Source organism: Miniopterus natalensis, chromosome 9 (assembly GCF_054644295.1).
Source record: "Miniopterus natalensis isolate mMinNat1 chromosome 9, mMinNat1.hap1, whole genome shotgun sequence".
Lineage (NCBI taxonomy): Eukaryota > Metazoa > Chordata > Mammalia > Chiroptera > Miniopteridae > Miniopterus > Miniopterus natalensis.
The window spans coordinates 14,202,014-14,216,706 of NC_142089.1; the positions used below are offsets into that span (position 1 = coordinate 14,202,014).

The 14,693-nt window shown below is 50.2% G+C and overlaps 1 protein-coding gene across 1 annotated transcript; it reads right to left on the reverse strand.

The window, feature by feature from the left end:
- Positions 1 to 2,082: 2,082 nt before the first annotated feature.
- TRIM63 (tripartite motif containing 63) lies at positions 2,083 to 13,984 on the reverse strand. The gene is made up of 9 exons (XM_016216442.2): positions 13,729 to 13,984; positions 12,655 to 12,827; positions 9,793 to 9,961; positions 8,477 to 8,572; positions 7,058 to 7,291; positions 6,366 to 6,388; positions 5,931 to 6,055; positions 3,618 to 3,689; positions 2,083 to 2,116 (listed from the first exon to the last, which is right to left on the reverse strand). The coding sequence occupies exons 1-9, from the start codon at positions 13,885 to 13,887 to the stop codon at positions 2,106 to 2,108; spliced, it is 1,062 nt and encodes a 353-aa protein (XP_016071928.1). The 5' UTR covers positions 13,888 to 13,984; the 3' UTR covers positions 2,083 to 2,105.
- Positions 13,985 to 14,693: the final 709 nt, after the last annotated feature.

Sequence of the window (14,693 nt, forward strand, 5' to 3'; positions counted from 1 at the left end):
ACTTTAGAAAGCAAAACTATAAAAAAACCTTAAATGTGTGATTATCAAAAAAGACAGGATAGTGGCTACCGCTAAGTGAAAGAAGTTACACTGGGGAGGGAGTACATGGAGCGCCTCCGGGGGCTGGCAGTGTTTTTTTCTTGACCTGCATGGTAGCAACACAGGATTTCATTTTACAATAGACTATTAAACTCCATAACTAGCTTTGTACAGTTGTGTGTCTGTAATATATTACACGATTTTTAAAGAAATTTTTAAAAAATGCTTCAGAATTGAGAAAGCACTAGAAATGAAAGCAAAAATCTGATTCCCTGAAATTCAAAGTTAGGGACGGAGTTAGCCTTGGAGAAACTCCCAGAAGTGAAAGTGGGCCAAGGTGTGAGGGTTTAAAGCACTTTCATAAGTGAGTTCCATAGAACATTAGTTCTGGAGGATGTCACATAAATGAATAAATTGGGAAATGCTGGGTTAAATATTCAATCCACCAAAAAACATTAAGAGCCTTAAACATCAGGCAGTATTCCAAACACCATAAACTTGATAGGCCAGTCATTGTCTAAAGCCAAATAGCTTTCATATATATGGGCTCAAGTAGCTTTCTTTATGGCAGCACTACTGAGAGCCCTTAGCTTGCTGTGTTCTGAATGTCAAAAAGGTGGGACGGACTCTGCAGTGTTCCTCAAATTTATAAGTCCAAGGCGTCTCAGACCCAATGAATGAACCATCTCCGATTCACTCAGCTTCATCTCTCTCCCACCCCTTGGCCCCTTGTTCGTGGAAAGCCTTGGTGCTATTTTGGCCTTGGTCATCGCCCCATCCCCTAGAACTGGTGGCTGTCTTCACCTTCCCTGGAGTAAATTTGGGTGCCAGCAGAGAATCCACTGTGCATCCTGCACCGATGCCCAACCCACTGGACCACAGAGGCTCTACTCCTCCCACTACCCACACAGTCAGCGGATGGTGTGCCATCTACCTTAGCATCCCCAGCAGCTGCCCAAGGGGGCCAAGTGATGCAACCTGGACGTGTAAGGGGAGTAACACTCCGAGAGACAAACTTCGGTTCTGAGACAGATGAAATAAGCCAACAGGTAAAAATCTCTCCTTCCCCCCGATGAACTGCTTTGAATCAGTTGTGTTCTTTATGACCTGCTAGAAACATCTCATGTGTCTGAGCAAACAGCCGGGTCTCTGTGATACTTTCTGTTTGCTTTTCTCCTACCCTGCCTTGCTCCCACTTTCCCTCACCTTCGCTGCCCTGGGCTTGTATCTAGACTAAAACATTTAAGCTTTGCCTCAGGTTCTGCTTTCCAGAGAACCAGAGAATGGGGCATTAAACCTGTTTCTTGAGGATCATCGCAGGGCCAGCTTTCCAGGGAGCTCTCACTGGGAAATGCTGATGTAAAGAGCTCTTCTTTGGTGGACAGAAGCCCAGCCTTGTCATTATGTATCCCTCCTGCCACACACTTACTATTAGGCCTCTGTCCATCTGAAGTTTTTAGGGAAAAAAAGGCTGAATGAACCCAACTCCTTTAGTAATAACAGGAAGAGAGCTCTGTGCATTTATTAAAACAACATGTAACAAACTCAGTCACCATCCCCTCTGTCAGGGATAGGCACTGAAATACAGAATATTATCCCTTCCAGGTTTGCGAGCGCTACCAGCCCTCCCAGCCAGGAAAGGACAGGGGCAGCTGTAACAACCTGGCTTCCTTCCCTTCTATCTAACAGTCGCCAGTCACACAATGACCGGGCATTATCATACAAAAGTTCCTTTACAAAAAGCACCAAATTGGCATACATATACAAGTTTATACAAAAATCACATTTTAAAAATGTACAAAACATTCCATTTTGCACCAATGTAGAAAAGTGTCCTGTGTGGTTGTTTCAAGCACATTTCCAGCTCTGCTTCAGTGACTGCTGGACACAGCGGTGGGGGTCCTACTCCTAGTCCCTGCTCTTGAGCAGAGAGAAGACACACCTCCCCATTGCCCCCTCAGGGGCCCCGACCCCTCCCACACTGGGCCTGTCACCAAGGCAGCTGGGCCCATCCCCACCCTCCCCAGTCTCTCTGCATCTAGAGGGTCTCTTCCTCCTCCAGCTCCTTACTGGTGTCCTGAAAGAAAAATACAAAGGAACTCAAAGTGAGACAGGGATTCGGGGGATCCAGGGCTTACCAAGCTGTAAGCTTACCAAATGATCAAGCTCCAATTCCTGCCTGGCCTCTTTCTTTTTAAACCAAAATAGAATTTAGTTGCCAAAACAAAATTGGATTGTACATCCAACGCAAAACTCCAGCCCTGGCCAGTGTGGTTCAGTGGTTAGAGCAGCAACCCATGTACCGAAGGGTCCAGGGTTTGACTCCTGGTTAAGGGCACATACCTGGGTTGCCTCTCTCTCTCTCTCTCTCCTCCTCCCTCCGAATAGCAATGGAAAAATGTCCTCAGGTGAGGATTAGCAAAACAAAACAAGACAAAAACTCCAAAAGACTACTCTGTATGTTTCAACGGGATTGGAATTTAGTTCCAATAATAACTCGGCTTTTAACACAATAACACTAGCAAACATATGCTAATTAGCAAACACGTCCTTCCTACATGCCAGACACCGTGTCAAAAGATTCTCTGATGTACTCCCCATTATAATATTTTGAGGTCAGTACTATCATTCTCCATGCATAGGTGAGTAACCCAAGACTCAGAAAAGTTATGAACTGCTCTAGATCACACCGCCAGTCTGGGATAAAGCCGCGCTTCAGAACTCTTAACTCTAGTCTGGCAGGTTGGCAAACTGAGGCCTACTGGGGCCAGCAGATGACTTGAAGAAGAAGAGCGGGAAGGCTGACGGTGGGGGTCCGGGCAAGCTGGCAGGTGCATGTCCCGCGCAAAGGGGGCAGCCACTGCCCAGTGCCAACTCTCTGGGACGAGAGAGAAGGGCAAGCCCAAGACTGTTAGCTCTTTCCAAATTTTTACAAGAAGGTGGAAATCCAGATTCTCAGTTGAAATCTCCTTTTTAAGAATCCTTTAATCCCTGGCTGGCTCGGCTCAGTTGCTTGGAGCCTCATCTCGTACACCTTTCGGTGGCCGGTTAGATTTCTGGGCAGGGCACGTACCCAGGTTGCAGGTTTGATCCCCGGTTGGGGTGTGTGCTGGAGGCAACCAGTCGATGCTTCTTTCTCACATCCATGTTTCTCTCTCTCTCCCTCAAATAAATAAAATAAAAAATCCTTTTAGAAACCTCCTAATTTTTAAAATGTTGGCAACTGACTTAAAAAAAATTAAACATTGTGCTGGCCAAACAAAACACCTCAGTGGACCCAGCCTGGCTCATGAGTGCTCTTTCACGCCTGTTACGCTGCATTGCTTTCCATATAGATATTGGTCATTTAGATACAAAAATAGGAGCTTTTTATTATGAATAGTTTGGAGGGGGTTTCCTCTCAGGGTAAAGGGAGCAGGACCTGATCCTTAAAACATTTACACATATTGGGAACATCATCATATATTGGCATCATCCCCAATGTCCAGCACAGCACTTTGCACACAGTCAGCATCTCCTGTTGTTGAATGAATGAATCAATGAATCAATGAATGAATGAAAGCAGATGGATTTCTTACCTTCTTCCTTCCCCTCTGTGGACTCTTCCTCTTCCTGATCATCTTCTTCAGTGAATTCTTCCTCTTCCTCATCTGTGTGTTACAAAGAACAATAGCGTTCGGACAGGCTGGTTTCTCAGAGGAGCTGCTCAGAGCGGTGCCAGGCTGGCGACAACGCTGATCCCAGTCCCCTCCAGGGCCCAGCCGGGGTGAGCCAGCCTTGCAGTGGCATCAGTGGCCCAGAAGGCGAGGGGCTTGCCAAACCCACGCTGCACGGAGGAGGCTTCCTCCCTTCTCTCCCCTCCCCTTCCATCCTGCACCCTCCAAGGGAGGGAGGTTGAAGAGGCTCCTTTGTTCCAGTGGCCGCAGCGGCTTCTATGACCTGACCTGCCTGTGACCGAAGGGGACTTTGGTAGGCTCACTGTACTGCGGCATTCCTCTCAGTTAGACAGATAAACATCGCCTGTGGAGGTGGGACAAGAGCGCCTTGATTCTCAGCGATCAGAGTCCCGGTCCTGAAGGGATTTGCCCAGCCTTTGAAATCTGCTTGCCTAGCACTCCCCGTGCACTCCCCTCGTTCCTTAGCCTACCGAGGGGTGGGTGGGGGTGAGGAACACTCTGGGCCACCTGCTCCTTGGTTCTCTGAAGCTGAGCCCCCAGGCTGACTGAGCTGCAGCCTGTGTCCTCACTCTCCCTTCCTGGGGTGTCACCTTCAAGCTCTGCTAACAGGGACGTGCCTGTTGTCCACCTCATCTCCAAAGCTGCTTCCTTAATCCTTTGGGGCCCTGAGGGGGTCACCACAGAGTCAGAGCATTTGTCCAGAGCGTCTGCGAAGAGGCTCGAAAGAGTGAATGCCTACAAAACGACAGCCAAAATTCCAGCCACCTACCTGGGATCTAGACACGACCCAGGGACTTTGGCTGCTATTCTTTAATCATCACATTCACTACTAGCGGCAGCATTTGCTGCAGACTTACTACGTGCCAAGTGTTGTGCTAAGCGCCAGACATGCACTGTCTCATGTAATCCTCAAGAGGGCCTTGTGAGCCAGGTGGCCCTTGGTGCCATCCACGTGGGCTACTTACTAGCTGTGTGGCCTCCAGGAGACCTCTCACCCTCCCATGGCTTTATTTCCTCAACTACGAAATGGAGCTGACAACAGAAACTACCTCATGAAGTTGTTGTATTAAGTGATAGAATTTATGTGAAGGGCTTAGTGCCTGGGACATAGAAAGTGCTCAATAAATGGTATCTGTTGGTGTGGTTCTCTCCCCATTTTACTCTGAGGAAACTGAGGCTCAGGGAGGTAATGGAAGGCAGTGCCGGTCTTCACAACGCCATGCTGTTCACTCAGCGTGACCCACTCTGGAATATCTTAGCTTCGGGAGGCTAACAGCGGAACAGGTGATCTACAGCGATGGCCAGACCCACGTCTGCCAGCATCTCAGCTCTGGGATGCATTTTTGTCCTCACTGACAACTGGGGTGCACCCGGTGCTGAGAACAGATGTAACACCAGATTCTGCAAGCTGGCAGGAGAGCCGAGCTTTCTCATGCCAGCCCGTGCACAGTTCTTGCCCATTCCTGCACTCCTCTCTCTGTCCTGGTCACTGAAGCACCGCCTATCAGAACAACGCAACATTCAGCAGAATTGGATTCACTCTCTGTTGCTAAATAGCTACCTTTCAACTGTGACCTTGAGCAAATTATTAACATCAGGTTTCCTCATTTCCCCTTATTATTTTCCCCTTGTTACTATTCTAGTTACATTGTTGCAATTATTATATGTCCTTTATGGAAGAGTAATTAATTCTAAACAGAAATGAGGACATGGTATAGCTCAATTAGGGTACTGAGCATCATAGATGATAGCATGAAAACGCTGAAGCTAAGACTAGCTTTAGGCACTAACTAGTACATGTCTAGTACTCTACAGACTCTTCTGTATCAATGTCTTAGTTGTTGCAACAGCACCATGATATAGTCAGGCCCACTTTTAACCTAATTTTTAAGGTTAGAGAAATTAAGCTCAGAGAGGTAGAAGGTTCTCCAGAGGTCACACAGATAACAAATGGCAGCTCCAGATTCAAACTTAGGTCTGCCTGCCTCCAGCCGCCATGCTCCTCCTACAACCCCAAGACACCCCAAAAGTGATAATTTATTGAGCAACGATTATGCACTAAGCACTGTGCTCAGCTCCAGGCTCATCCAGAAGTTGGTTGCTATGTGGGCGTCTTCGCTAGTGTATCTGCCTCCACATGGGGTCGGTGGGAGGGAAGCTGATTTCCAAGGGTCAAGCAGGGAAATAGACAAGTGGCACCATCACTTCCTTTACCTGTCCCAAAATCGATGGCCCTCAGGGTGTCTGCTATGTGCTCCAAATCCAAAGTAAAGTAGTCCATGTTTTCAAAGCCCTGCTCTGTCTTCCTCAGCTGGCAACCCTTGGAAACTTCCACAATGCTGTGGGAGAGAGAGAGAGAGAGAGGTGAGATCTCTAAGGCTTAGTGCAGGGAGGGGGTGTTTTAGCTCCAGTTCATACCAGTGCACATGCTGTGCCCACACCCAGGCCTTGCACCTAGAGGCTCCCCCCTGGAGGGGTGGAATATTTCCTCTCCAGTCTCAAGCACATACCGGTCCAAGAAAGCAGGGGATCACGCAAAGGCCAGGAAAGCCAGCCTGGGATGAAACCCTCCCAGCAGCCCACTGGACAGAAGTCAGAGGCCCTGATGGGAGCTAGGGCCTTGGATCACAGTCCTAGGGAGACACTGACCTTTTAATGAGTTTCTTGGCACTCTGTGTGGGGAGAGAGAGCAAAGGATTAGGATTACATTAGGGGTAGCCCCAGGAAATCAGCAAAGCCAGTGACTGGGTGCTGCAGGTGGGCACTTGGTGCCATTCCCTAGCCCAGCCTTGATCTGCTCTCCACCCTGCACTGAGTAGAACTTGGATCTTTTCCTTCTGTTGATGATCTGCACAAGTCGTGGTGATCACTTTTAGGCCCCTCCCATTGTCCTGGCAGGAAGCTTGGATTTTAGGGATATCAGTCTAAACACCTTAAGCCCTGAACTCTCCAAGATGAGAATCTTATCCTACTCACTTTTTTATATCCAATGTCTAGCACAAAGCCTGGCCTACAGTAGGTGTTTAGGAAATTTTTATGGAACTAAACTGTGGAATCTTATAGCTGATCCTTTTCTGACTCCCCAATGAGCTCTTCTAGAGCAGCACTGCTCTCTTACATCTCTGTGTCTCCACCTCAGTGGCTGACCTGCAATAGGTGCTCAATTAATAGGTTTAAGTAGGGATTGTTTCATGCCCATTTTACAGATGAGGAAACTGAGCCTAGGGGAGGTTTGAATGACTTGGCCAGGGGCATATGGGTGGTCAGTGAAGGAGCATAACTTGAATTTTAGAGCTGTAGAGTTAAAGTGACTCTGCCCACACCCTCCTAGTCCTGCTCACCAAGAGGAAGATGGCTCCACCAGGCTCGTCCAGGGACTGGATGGCTGTCTCCACCAGCTTAGTGGACTTGTCCAGTTGCTCCCGGTACTGCTGGATGAGGGCCTCAATGAAGCTGAGCTTCTCCTCCTGCTCCTGCGTGACCCGCTGTAGCAACTCACTCTTCTTCTCATCCAGGATGGCATATAGCACGTCAAACTTCTGGCTCAGCTCTTCCTTCACCTGGTGACTGTTCTCCTGGGGACAGGAATCTTGGAGTCACATCCTGCGGGGTCCTCCCTCTCCCTAACACCTCCTTCCTGGGATGGGCGTGCTAGGAACAAAGACTGGAAAGCTGGAAGAGATCTTACTACACCCTCATTTTACACCAGATGAAATGAAGGCTTAGCCAGAAGAAAGTTCTTGCCATAGTTTCATAGCTACCCAGTACAGGTTTAGGAGTCTGGGGTCATGGAGAAAGCAACCCCCTTCCTCAAAAATAGAGACTCTAGGGTCAAATGAAATGATATATATTCTAGCCCTCTTGTGTGTCCCCAAGTCACACTTGTCCCCCCATTTTAGGACCAAGACTGGATTCAAGAAGCTCTGCATCATTTAGTCCTGGAAGAGGTGGAGAAGCAGCTCCTCCCCTAGTGACCTCCTCATTGAGGCTCCCTTCTCATCAACACAGATGCTATATCTTAGTTTCTTATCTGTAAAATGGGTATCATAATGGCATCTCATCAGACTGGGGCTCTAGCATCATCTGTCAGTCTGGGAGCCCATCACAGGCGCTAACAATGTCCCTCTTCTTCCTTTGAACCTACCAATCATACGCTCTTTGTCCACCAGCCATACGGTGATCCCTTCCCCCATTTCACCTCAGGGCCCCATCCCAAGTGAGGAGAGAAAATCATGAATGCTTTCGCAGAAATGAGTTTCCTTCTGCCCCTACAGTCTGGCTACTCAAAGTGTGGTCCACGGACCAGCAACTTGGGCAAACCCTGAGTGCTTGTTAGAACTGCAGAGTCCGGTGCCTCGTTCCAGACCCACTGGATCAGAACTTGAATTTTAATAAGACCCCAGGGTGATTTGTAGGCACTCTGAGGTTTGAAGTCTTGGTCTACAGCACACCGGAGAATAATGGTCTAAAAACATCAGTGTTAAAAAAAAAGAATACTGGGTATTATTGGTGGGACGGGGGTCTGTGTTGTTTGCCACCCCATCCCCAGAGCCTTTGGCAGTGTCTGACACACAGCCGTGCTCAAGAAGCATTTGTTGAATGAGTGGATTAATGGATTAGTCAGTCCCTCCTCACTCTCTCTGCTTGAACACCCCAGACTCCAGGCCTCAACCTTCAGTTACAAGGGTGAGCCTTCACCCCACAGACCAGGCTACACTGGAGGCTTCAAATCCCCAGGCAGAGCTACTCTGTCCCCTCACCTTGGTCATTCGACTAGAGTCCTCCAGCTGAGCGATGATGGTCTGCACACGGTCGTTCCCCGCCACCAGCATGGAGATACAGTTACTCAGTTCAGTCTAGATGGGAGGAGGGGATGGGGGATCAGGAGAGGAGAGACAGAAATAGTCTCAGGGCCTGCCCTCCTGGGAGTTGGCAGCAAAGTGGCACCCTTACTCCCCTCTCTGCTAGAAAGAGCCTCCGGCAGCTGTCTGGCCCCTCTTTCTGAGGTACAGCTGAGGTCCAGAGCAGAGAATATCAGAGAGATACTGTTTCCTTTATTCTACAGAGGAAGCACAGAGAGGAGAAGCGAGCTGCCCAAAACACACAGCAAGGTGCTGGTAGAGGAGGAGCTTGTTTCTAAGAAAGAAGGGCTGAAGAAAAGAAATATAGTGGGAGTTCTACAAGACAGAGGTCAAGCCCTGGCCAGGCAGTTCAGTTGGTTAGAGTGTCATCCGGATATGCCAAGGTTGCAGGTTTGATCCCTCATCAGGGCACATACAAGAATCAACCAATGAATTCAGAAATAAGTGGATAAGTGAACACAGATTTCTCTCTCTCTCTCTCTCTCTCTCTCTCTCTTTCTCTCTCCCCCTTCCTCTCTCTATCTCAAATCAATAGAGAGCATGGTCGGGCGTCGCTCAGTGGTTGAGCATCAACCTAGGATCCAGGAGATCGGGGTTTGATTCCCAGTCAGGGCACATGCCTGGCTGCAGGCTTGACCAATGACCCTCTCATCATTGATGTTTCTGTTTCTCTCTCTCCCTCTCCTTTCCTCTCTCTGAAATCAATAAAGATATATTTTTTTAAAAAATCAATAGAGAGAGTGAGAAAGAAAAAGTGGGAGGTAGGAAAGAAAGAGTATGGAAAGAGGGGCCACAGCTTACTGCACAGACAGGACAGTGGGTCTCCCACAGGCCCAGGGACTCAGGGAGAGGGCTCTCAGCTGCCTACTGCTGCAGGGGAATTTGAAGACTGAGAGAGGTGACTGGGGCCCAAAGCACACTGGGATGTAGAAGTCATGGCCTGAGAGATTCCCTGGTGGCCTGGCCCTGGGGCCTGGTCTCTCCCCTGTGGCCACACCCAGGTGCTCTCAAGTGACTCTAAGTATAACCCATGAGCTCAGCCACCTCCCCCAGGAAGGCAAGGCCTGCTGTCCCTATAGCCTGGTAAGTCCCTCCAGAGAGACCATTACTGAAAGGCCGGCTCAGCAGATCTGCAAGGATGAAATCTGCATCCTGAATCACTAGGCCATGCTCAACAGGCCCAGGCTGGGGGTGGAAGTGGCTCAGGTCAATACCTTTTGTCCCTGGAAGACACTCTGTAGCGGGGCCACCTCGCAGGCCTTGTGGGCCCCAAACACCTTGCACATGGAGCACGTGGGCGTCTCACACGTGAGGCAGTAGATGTTGATCTTCTCGTCTTCATGCTCCTTGCACATGGGGTGGCTGCCATTCTGCAGGGGCCTACTGAAGTGGAAAAGAGTCACAAGTGACACGGTGGGGGTCTGGCGTCCTTGTCTCCTCCCCAAGCTCCAATCATAGCTCTAACTCAGATCTATGACCCAAGTTCTCAGTGGTTGGACATCCTTAATACTTTTCTTTTATCCTCTGGGAAACCAAGACCAGGGAAGCCAATGACACCAAGGCTGTCTCCACACACTAGGACTCAAACTCCGGTGATGGAGCTGGCCTAGACATGGGAAGGGTGGTAGAACCCCAGAGTCAGAGCTGGAGACGTTTTCAAGAAGAGAAAACTGGACCCTGGAAAGGTGAACTGACTTGCCCAAGGTCACCCAGCAAGTCAGGGCAGGGAAGGCTAAAGTTCATTTGCTCTAATTATAGTCACCATAGCTCTCGGTTTCTGCAGGCTGGGCTCTCAGTGAAGCAATTTATACTCATGGCCTCATTGGATACTATATTTAATCCACCAGACTGTAACCTCCACCAAAGCAGGGAAACTTGCCTGTTCTCTCGCTCCTGAATCTGCAGTGTACAGTGCCTTGCACAGAGAAGGTGGTAAGTAAGCATCGCCGGGAAGGGTGATGCCTGAGGCTCAGAGAAGGAAGCAGGGTGTGTGTCCCGGGTCCCACAGCCAGTACATGGGCAGCTCAGGGCTGTCCAGCAGCCCAGCACAAGCCTGGCTTCTAGTCCAGAGGTTGTTTCCAGGGTCCAGTCTCTTCCTTCTCTTTCTTTCCAAACACTCATTCTAAGAATGTCTTTCTCCCTTCGTGTCTCTCTCTGTCATGTTATTTGTGCCTCTCTCAGGAAATCAGTCACCTCCTACCCTAGATTCATTTTAGGGGGTTCTAGGTCTTACCTCCCCAGCTAGACTATGCACTCATTTAGAGTCAACACCATGTCTACACTGCCTCTGATTTCCCAGCCCCTAACAGAGTTGTCTGTAGTGAATGTGTAGTGCCTGGCACAGGGCAGACCCTCACTAAGCGCAGCTATTATTGTCATCCAGCTGTGCAGAAAGGCCTCAAAGGGTTCAAACACAACATGGTCTTCATAGGCCCACGTTGGGTTGGCTAATATTTTGGTGCAATGTTGATTTTATTATGATTATAATGACCAAAAACATATTGGCATTTTTGTAGTGTTGAGTCCTAGCAACGTGAGAGACAATAGCAGTCAGAAGTGTTCATCATGGAGTCAGTCAGACAGGCTCCCTTTCAGCTTCACCACTTGCAAGCTGAGTGGCCTTGGACAAACTCCCGACCCTCTGAGCCTCCTTACTGTAAAATGAGGGTAAGAATGTCCTACAGGATCACTGTGAGAATTAAATAGGGATAATGCATGGGAAATACTTAGTACAGTGCCTACACACAGTAGGTGCTCAAAAAATATTTGATATTTTTAACATTTCCCATCAAAATCCTATACAATCACAAAAACAAATCTCAATGTCTCCTCTGCAAGCAGGGGAAATGAAGGCCCAACAACCTACCCAGGATCCTATAATGCATTAGTAATAGAATCAGACTAGCAAACACGGTTCCCAGGCCTGGGATTTTTCTCACTAGGACTGGTCTGTCGTCTCTCCTTGGATAGGACACTACCTGCAGGCAGGCACTTGGTGACAGTTTTGGACCATAAGGGCTGAGAGGTCAGCAGCCTGGAAGCCTTGTCAGGATGTCCTGATTTGTAAAGATCTTCCTGGTAGCTGTTTCTCTCCAGGCTGAGGCCTAACACTGCACAACGTCTACCACTCACAAATTCTGCCTGAGACAGAGCTGCTGTTCTAAGTGGAAGAGCCCACTCCCAGCTCTTCCACTGCCCAGCTGGGCAACCTTGGGCAACTGACTTCACCCCTTTGAGCCCCAGCTTTCTCACCTGTGAGGTGGGGGTGATAAGTCACGCCTGACCCATAGGGTTGCTGTGAAGCATGGGTGGGGGGGACATTCCCAGTGCCTGGTACTGTGCCTCCGGGCATGTCAGACCTTAGCCAATGCTATCACTATAGAGCAGCGATTTCAACCTTTTTCATCTCATGGCACATAAACTAATTACCAAAATTCTGCAGCACCCCCAAAAATATATTAATTTTTTGCTGATCTGACCACTCACACCAGATGTTATTGCTGTGTTGGCTGTTGTAATTTCTTTGACATTCTAAGAGAAAAGAGGTCAGTGCCCCTGATTCAATAGACAGCTATTACATGTCTTAAAAATTCTTGCGGTACTGCCCTGGCCGGTGTGGCTCAGTTGGTTGGGCATCGTCTCCTGCCCCAAGGGGTCACCCACTCCATCCCTGGTCAGGACACATTTGGGAGGCAACCGATCGATGTTTCTCTCTCTCTCCCTTTCCCTTCCTCTCTCTGTAAAATCAATACAAACATTTTTTTAAAAAATTCTTGCGACACACTCGTGCGCTGCAGCAAACCGGTTGAAAATCGCTGCTACAGAGAAACTGGCTATGTTCTCCCTGGCGCTTTCTCTGCTTATCAGGACCACTTCGCTGGCCCCAGTGCCTCCCTCTGTCCCTCTCACATCTCATCTTTCCTCTGGCTCCTATCACATCAGGAGGGCAGCCTGGGCCCCTTGCCATTCGCTGAGTGACACGGAGAACCAGGGTTGGGGGCTCCAGGGAGCCTCTGCCCCTGAGGGAGAGGGGCCGGGCGCTCGGGGCTGGCTGGGGTGGCTGGTCCCGAGCTGACCTTGAGCACTCCTGCTTGTAGATGTCAATGATGTTCTCCACCAGCAGGTTCCTCTGCAGGCCGTACACTCCGTGACGATCCATGATCACCTCGTGGCGGCAGGATGGGCAGCGGAAACGGCCTCCAGACATGGACATCGAGCCGCCCCGGTTGGTCCAGTAGGGGTTTGCGGCCTGTGGGTGGCAAGGCAGAGGTGAGGCCTGGGCCCCCTCCTCAGCCCTCGCCCTTTCTAGTCTCCCATTATCCTCCCCCTGCTCACCCCAACCATCCTTGTCAAACCACAGGACCTGGAGCCCCCCGGCCTGAGACGGGAGGCAGCCCACTTACACGGGGGAGCATCTGAGAAGCACTAAGCAATCAACAGGTTTGGGAGCCAGCAGACCTGGATGCATGTCACAGTTTTTCTCTGAATGACTCTGGGCAAGCCACTTTAGCCCTCCAAGCCTCAGTTTTCCCATTCATCAAATGGGCATTATAATTAGAGCCAGAGGTTACGGCCACAACTTTAAAGATAAAATAGCAAGAGGACGTTTTGTGAAGTGCTTCTGGGGAACCTGAGTCCTGCCTCCCAGCCAGGACATCCACTCTCATTCCTTCCTTAGGGAGATGAAGCCCCTCCTGCCCTATATTAGGGGAAACGGCCTCCAAAGGGCAGATGCCTCTGCTGCTCAGTGCCTCCCCCCCCCCCCCAAGCTCTGGGCCCCTGCCACCAGGGAGCTGGCTCCAGCCCCAGGGGTCTGGTTTCTCTCTCCTCTCCCCCTGCCTCCCCCACTTATCGCTTGAGGCATTTGACTCCTGATTGAAGAGTCACCTGCGGTGCTCAGGGCAGAGGCGGCGGCAGAGCTGCGGGCAGGGTGGGGGGAAACATGCGTCATGGAAAAGGAACCGGGCAGCCAGAGCCGCAGCCCCAGCCCCCCTGGCCCAGTCCAGAGGCCTTTGCTGGGGTTCACTGCAGGGGAAAGAACCGGCCCGGCCCAGGTTTAGAAGGGCCTGGGGCTAAGAGAGAAGAGCTTTCATCACAGGAAAGCTGAGGAGCCGCCCGAGCCCCGGGACTAGGCCATGCCCGGCACTGACCTGGAAGATGTCGTTGGCGCACTTCCGGCAGAGGTTGTGCTGGCAGGGCAAGATGACCACCGGCTTGGTAAACATCTCCAGGCAAATGGGACAGATCAGCTGCTTCTCCAGGTTCTCTAGAGGGTTCCCATCCTGGATCAGGCTCGATTTATAATCCATACTGTCAGGCGGTGTGGGGCCCACCTGGCTGCCTCCTTTGCTTGCCTCGCTCGCTCTAAGCAGACCTGGGGCCTTGCCTTTGTAACAAAACACCCGCCTGGAGCCTCTTGGCCTTCTCCTGGTGCCTGAATTCTGCCTTGGTCTGAGGCCCCTCTGATATTTATAGCTGAACCCTGGTCACATGAGCCCCAGGAGGGGACCAGCTGAGCATTCCGGTGCCAGCGCGGCTGGCGGGGCTTGAGTTTCCTGCGGGCCTACAAGAGCTGCCTCTCAAATCACATGTAGGGATGAGCAATCACTGTTCCCCTGGGGTGGGGGTCGTAAACAAGAACAGCTTGTTCGTGGGCAGACTTGGGGGAGGGCTGGGGACCCAGAGTTTCCTCCAAAAATTAGTCTCCTCCCACACCAGGCTGGTGAGCCAGGGATGGGACCCAGAGAATGGGCCACTGGGATTTTTGGGGTTAATAGCCAGTGACCCCTCACTGACCATAAGCAGGTCCCATCCCTCCTCTGGAGTCCTGGGCAGCTCCCAAGATTTGAGAGCAGGGCAGCCCCTCTCTCTGAACCCATCCAGACCTGAGCACCCACACCCATACTCCACCCCAGCTAGCCTGTCCCCCCATTCCTTAACCACTAATGTCACTTTAATGCTGAAAGGGGTCCCTTAAAATGTAGTCCGGTCCCCTCATTTTATAGATTTTGACTCTGGGGTCAAATAAGGGTCTTTTTCAAAGTCAAAGAAAGTAAGTGGCAAAGCCAGGAATCATATTTATTTATCAGATATTTTTCTAAGTACTGACTATCTG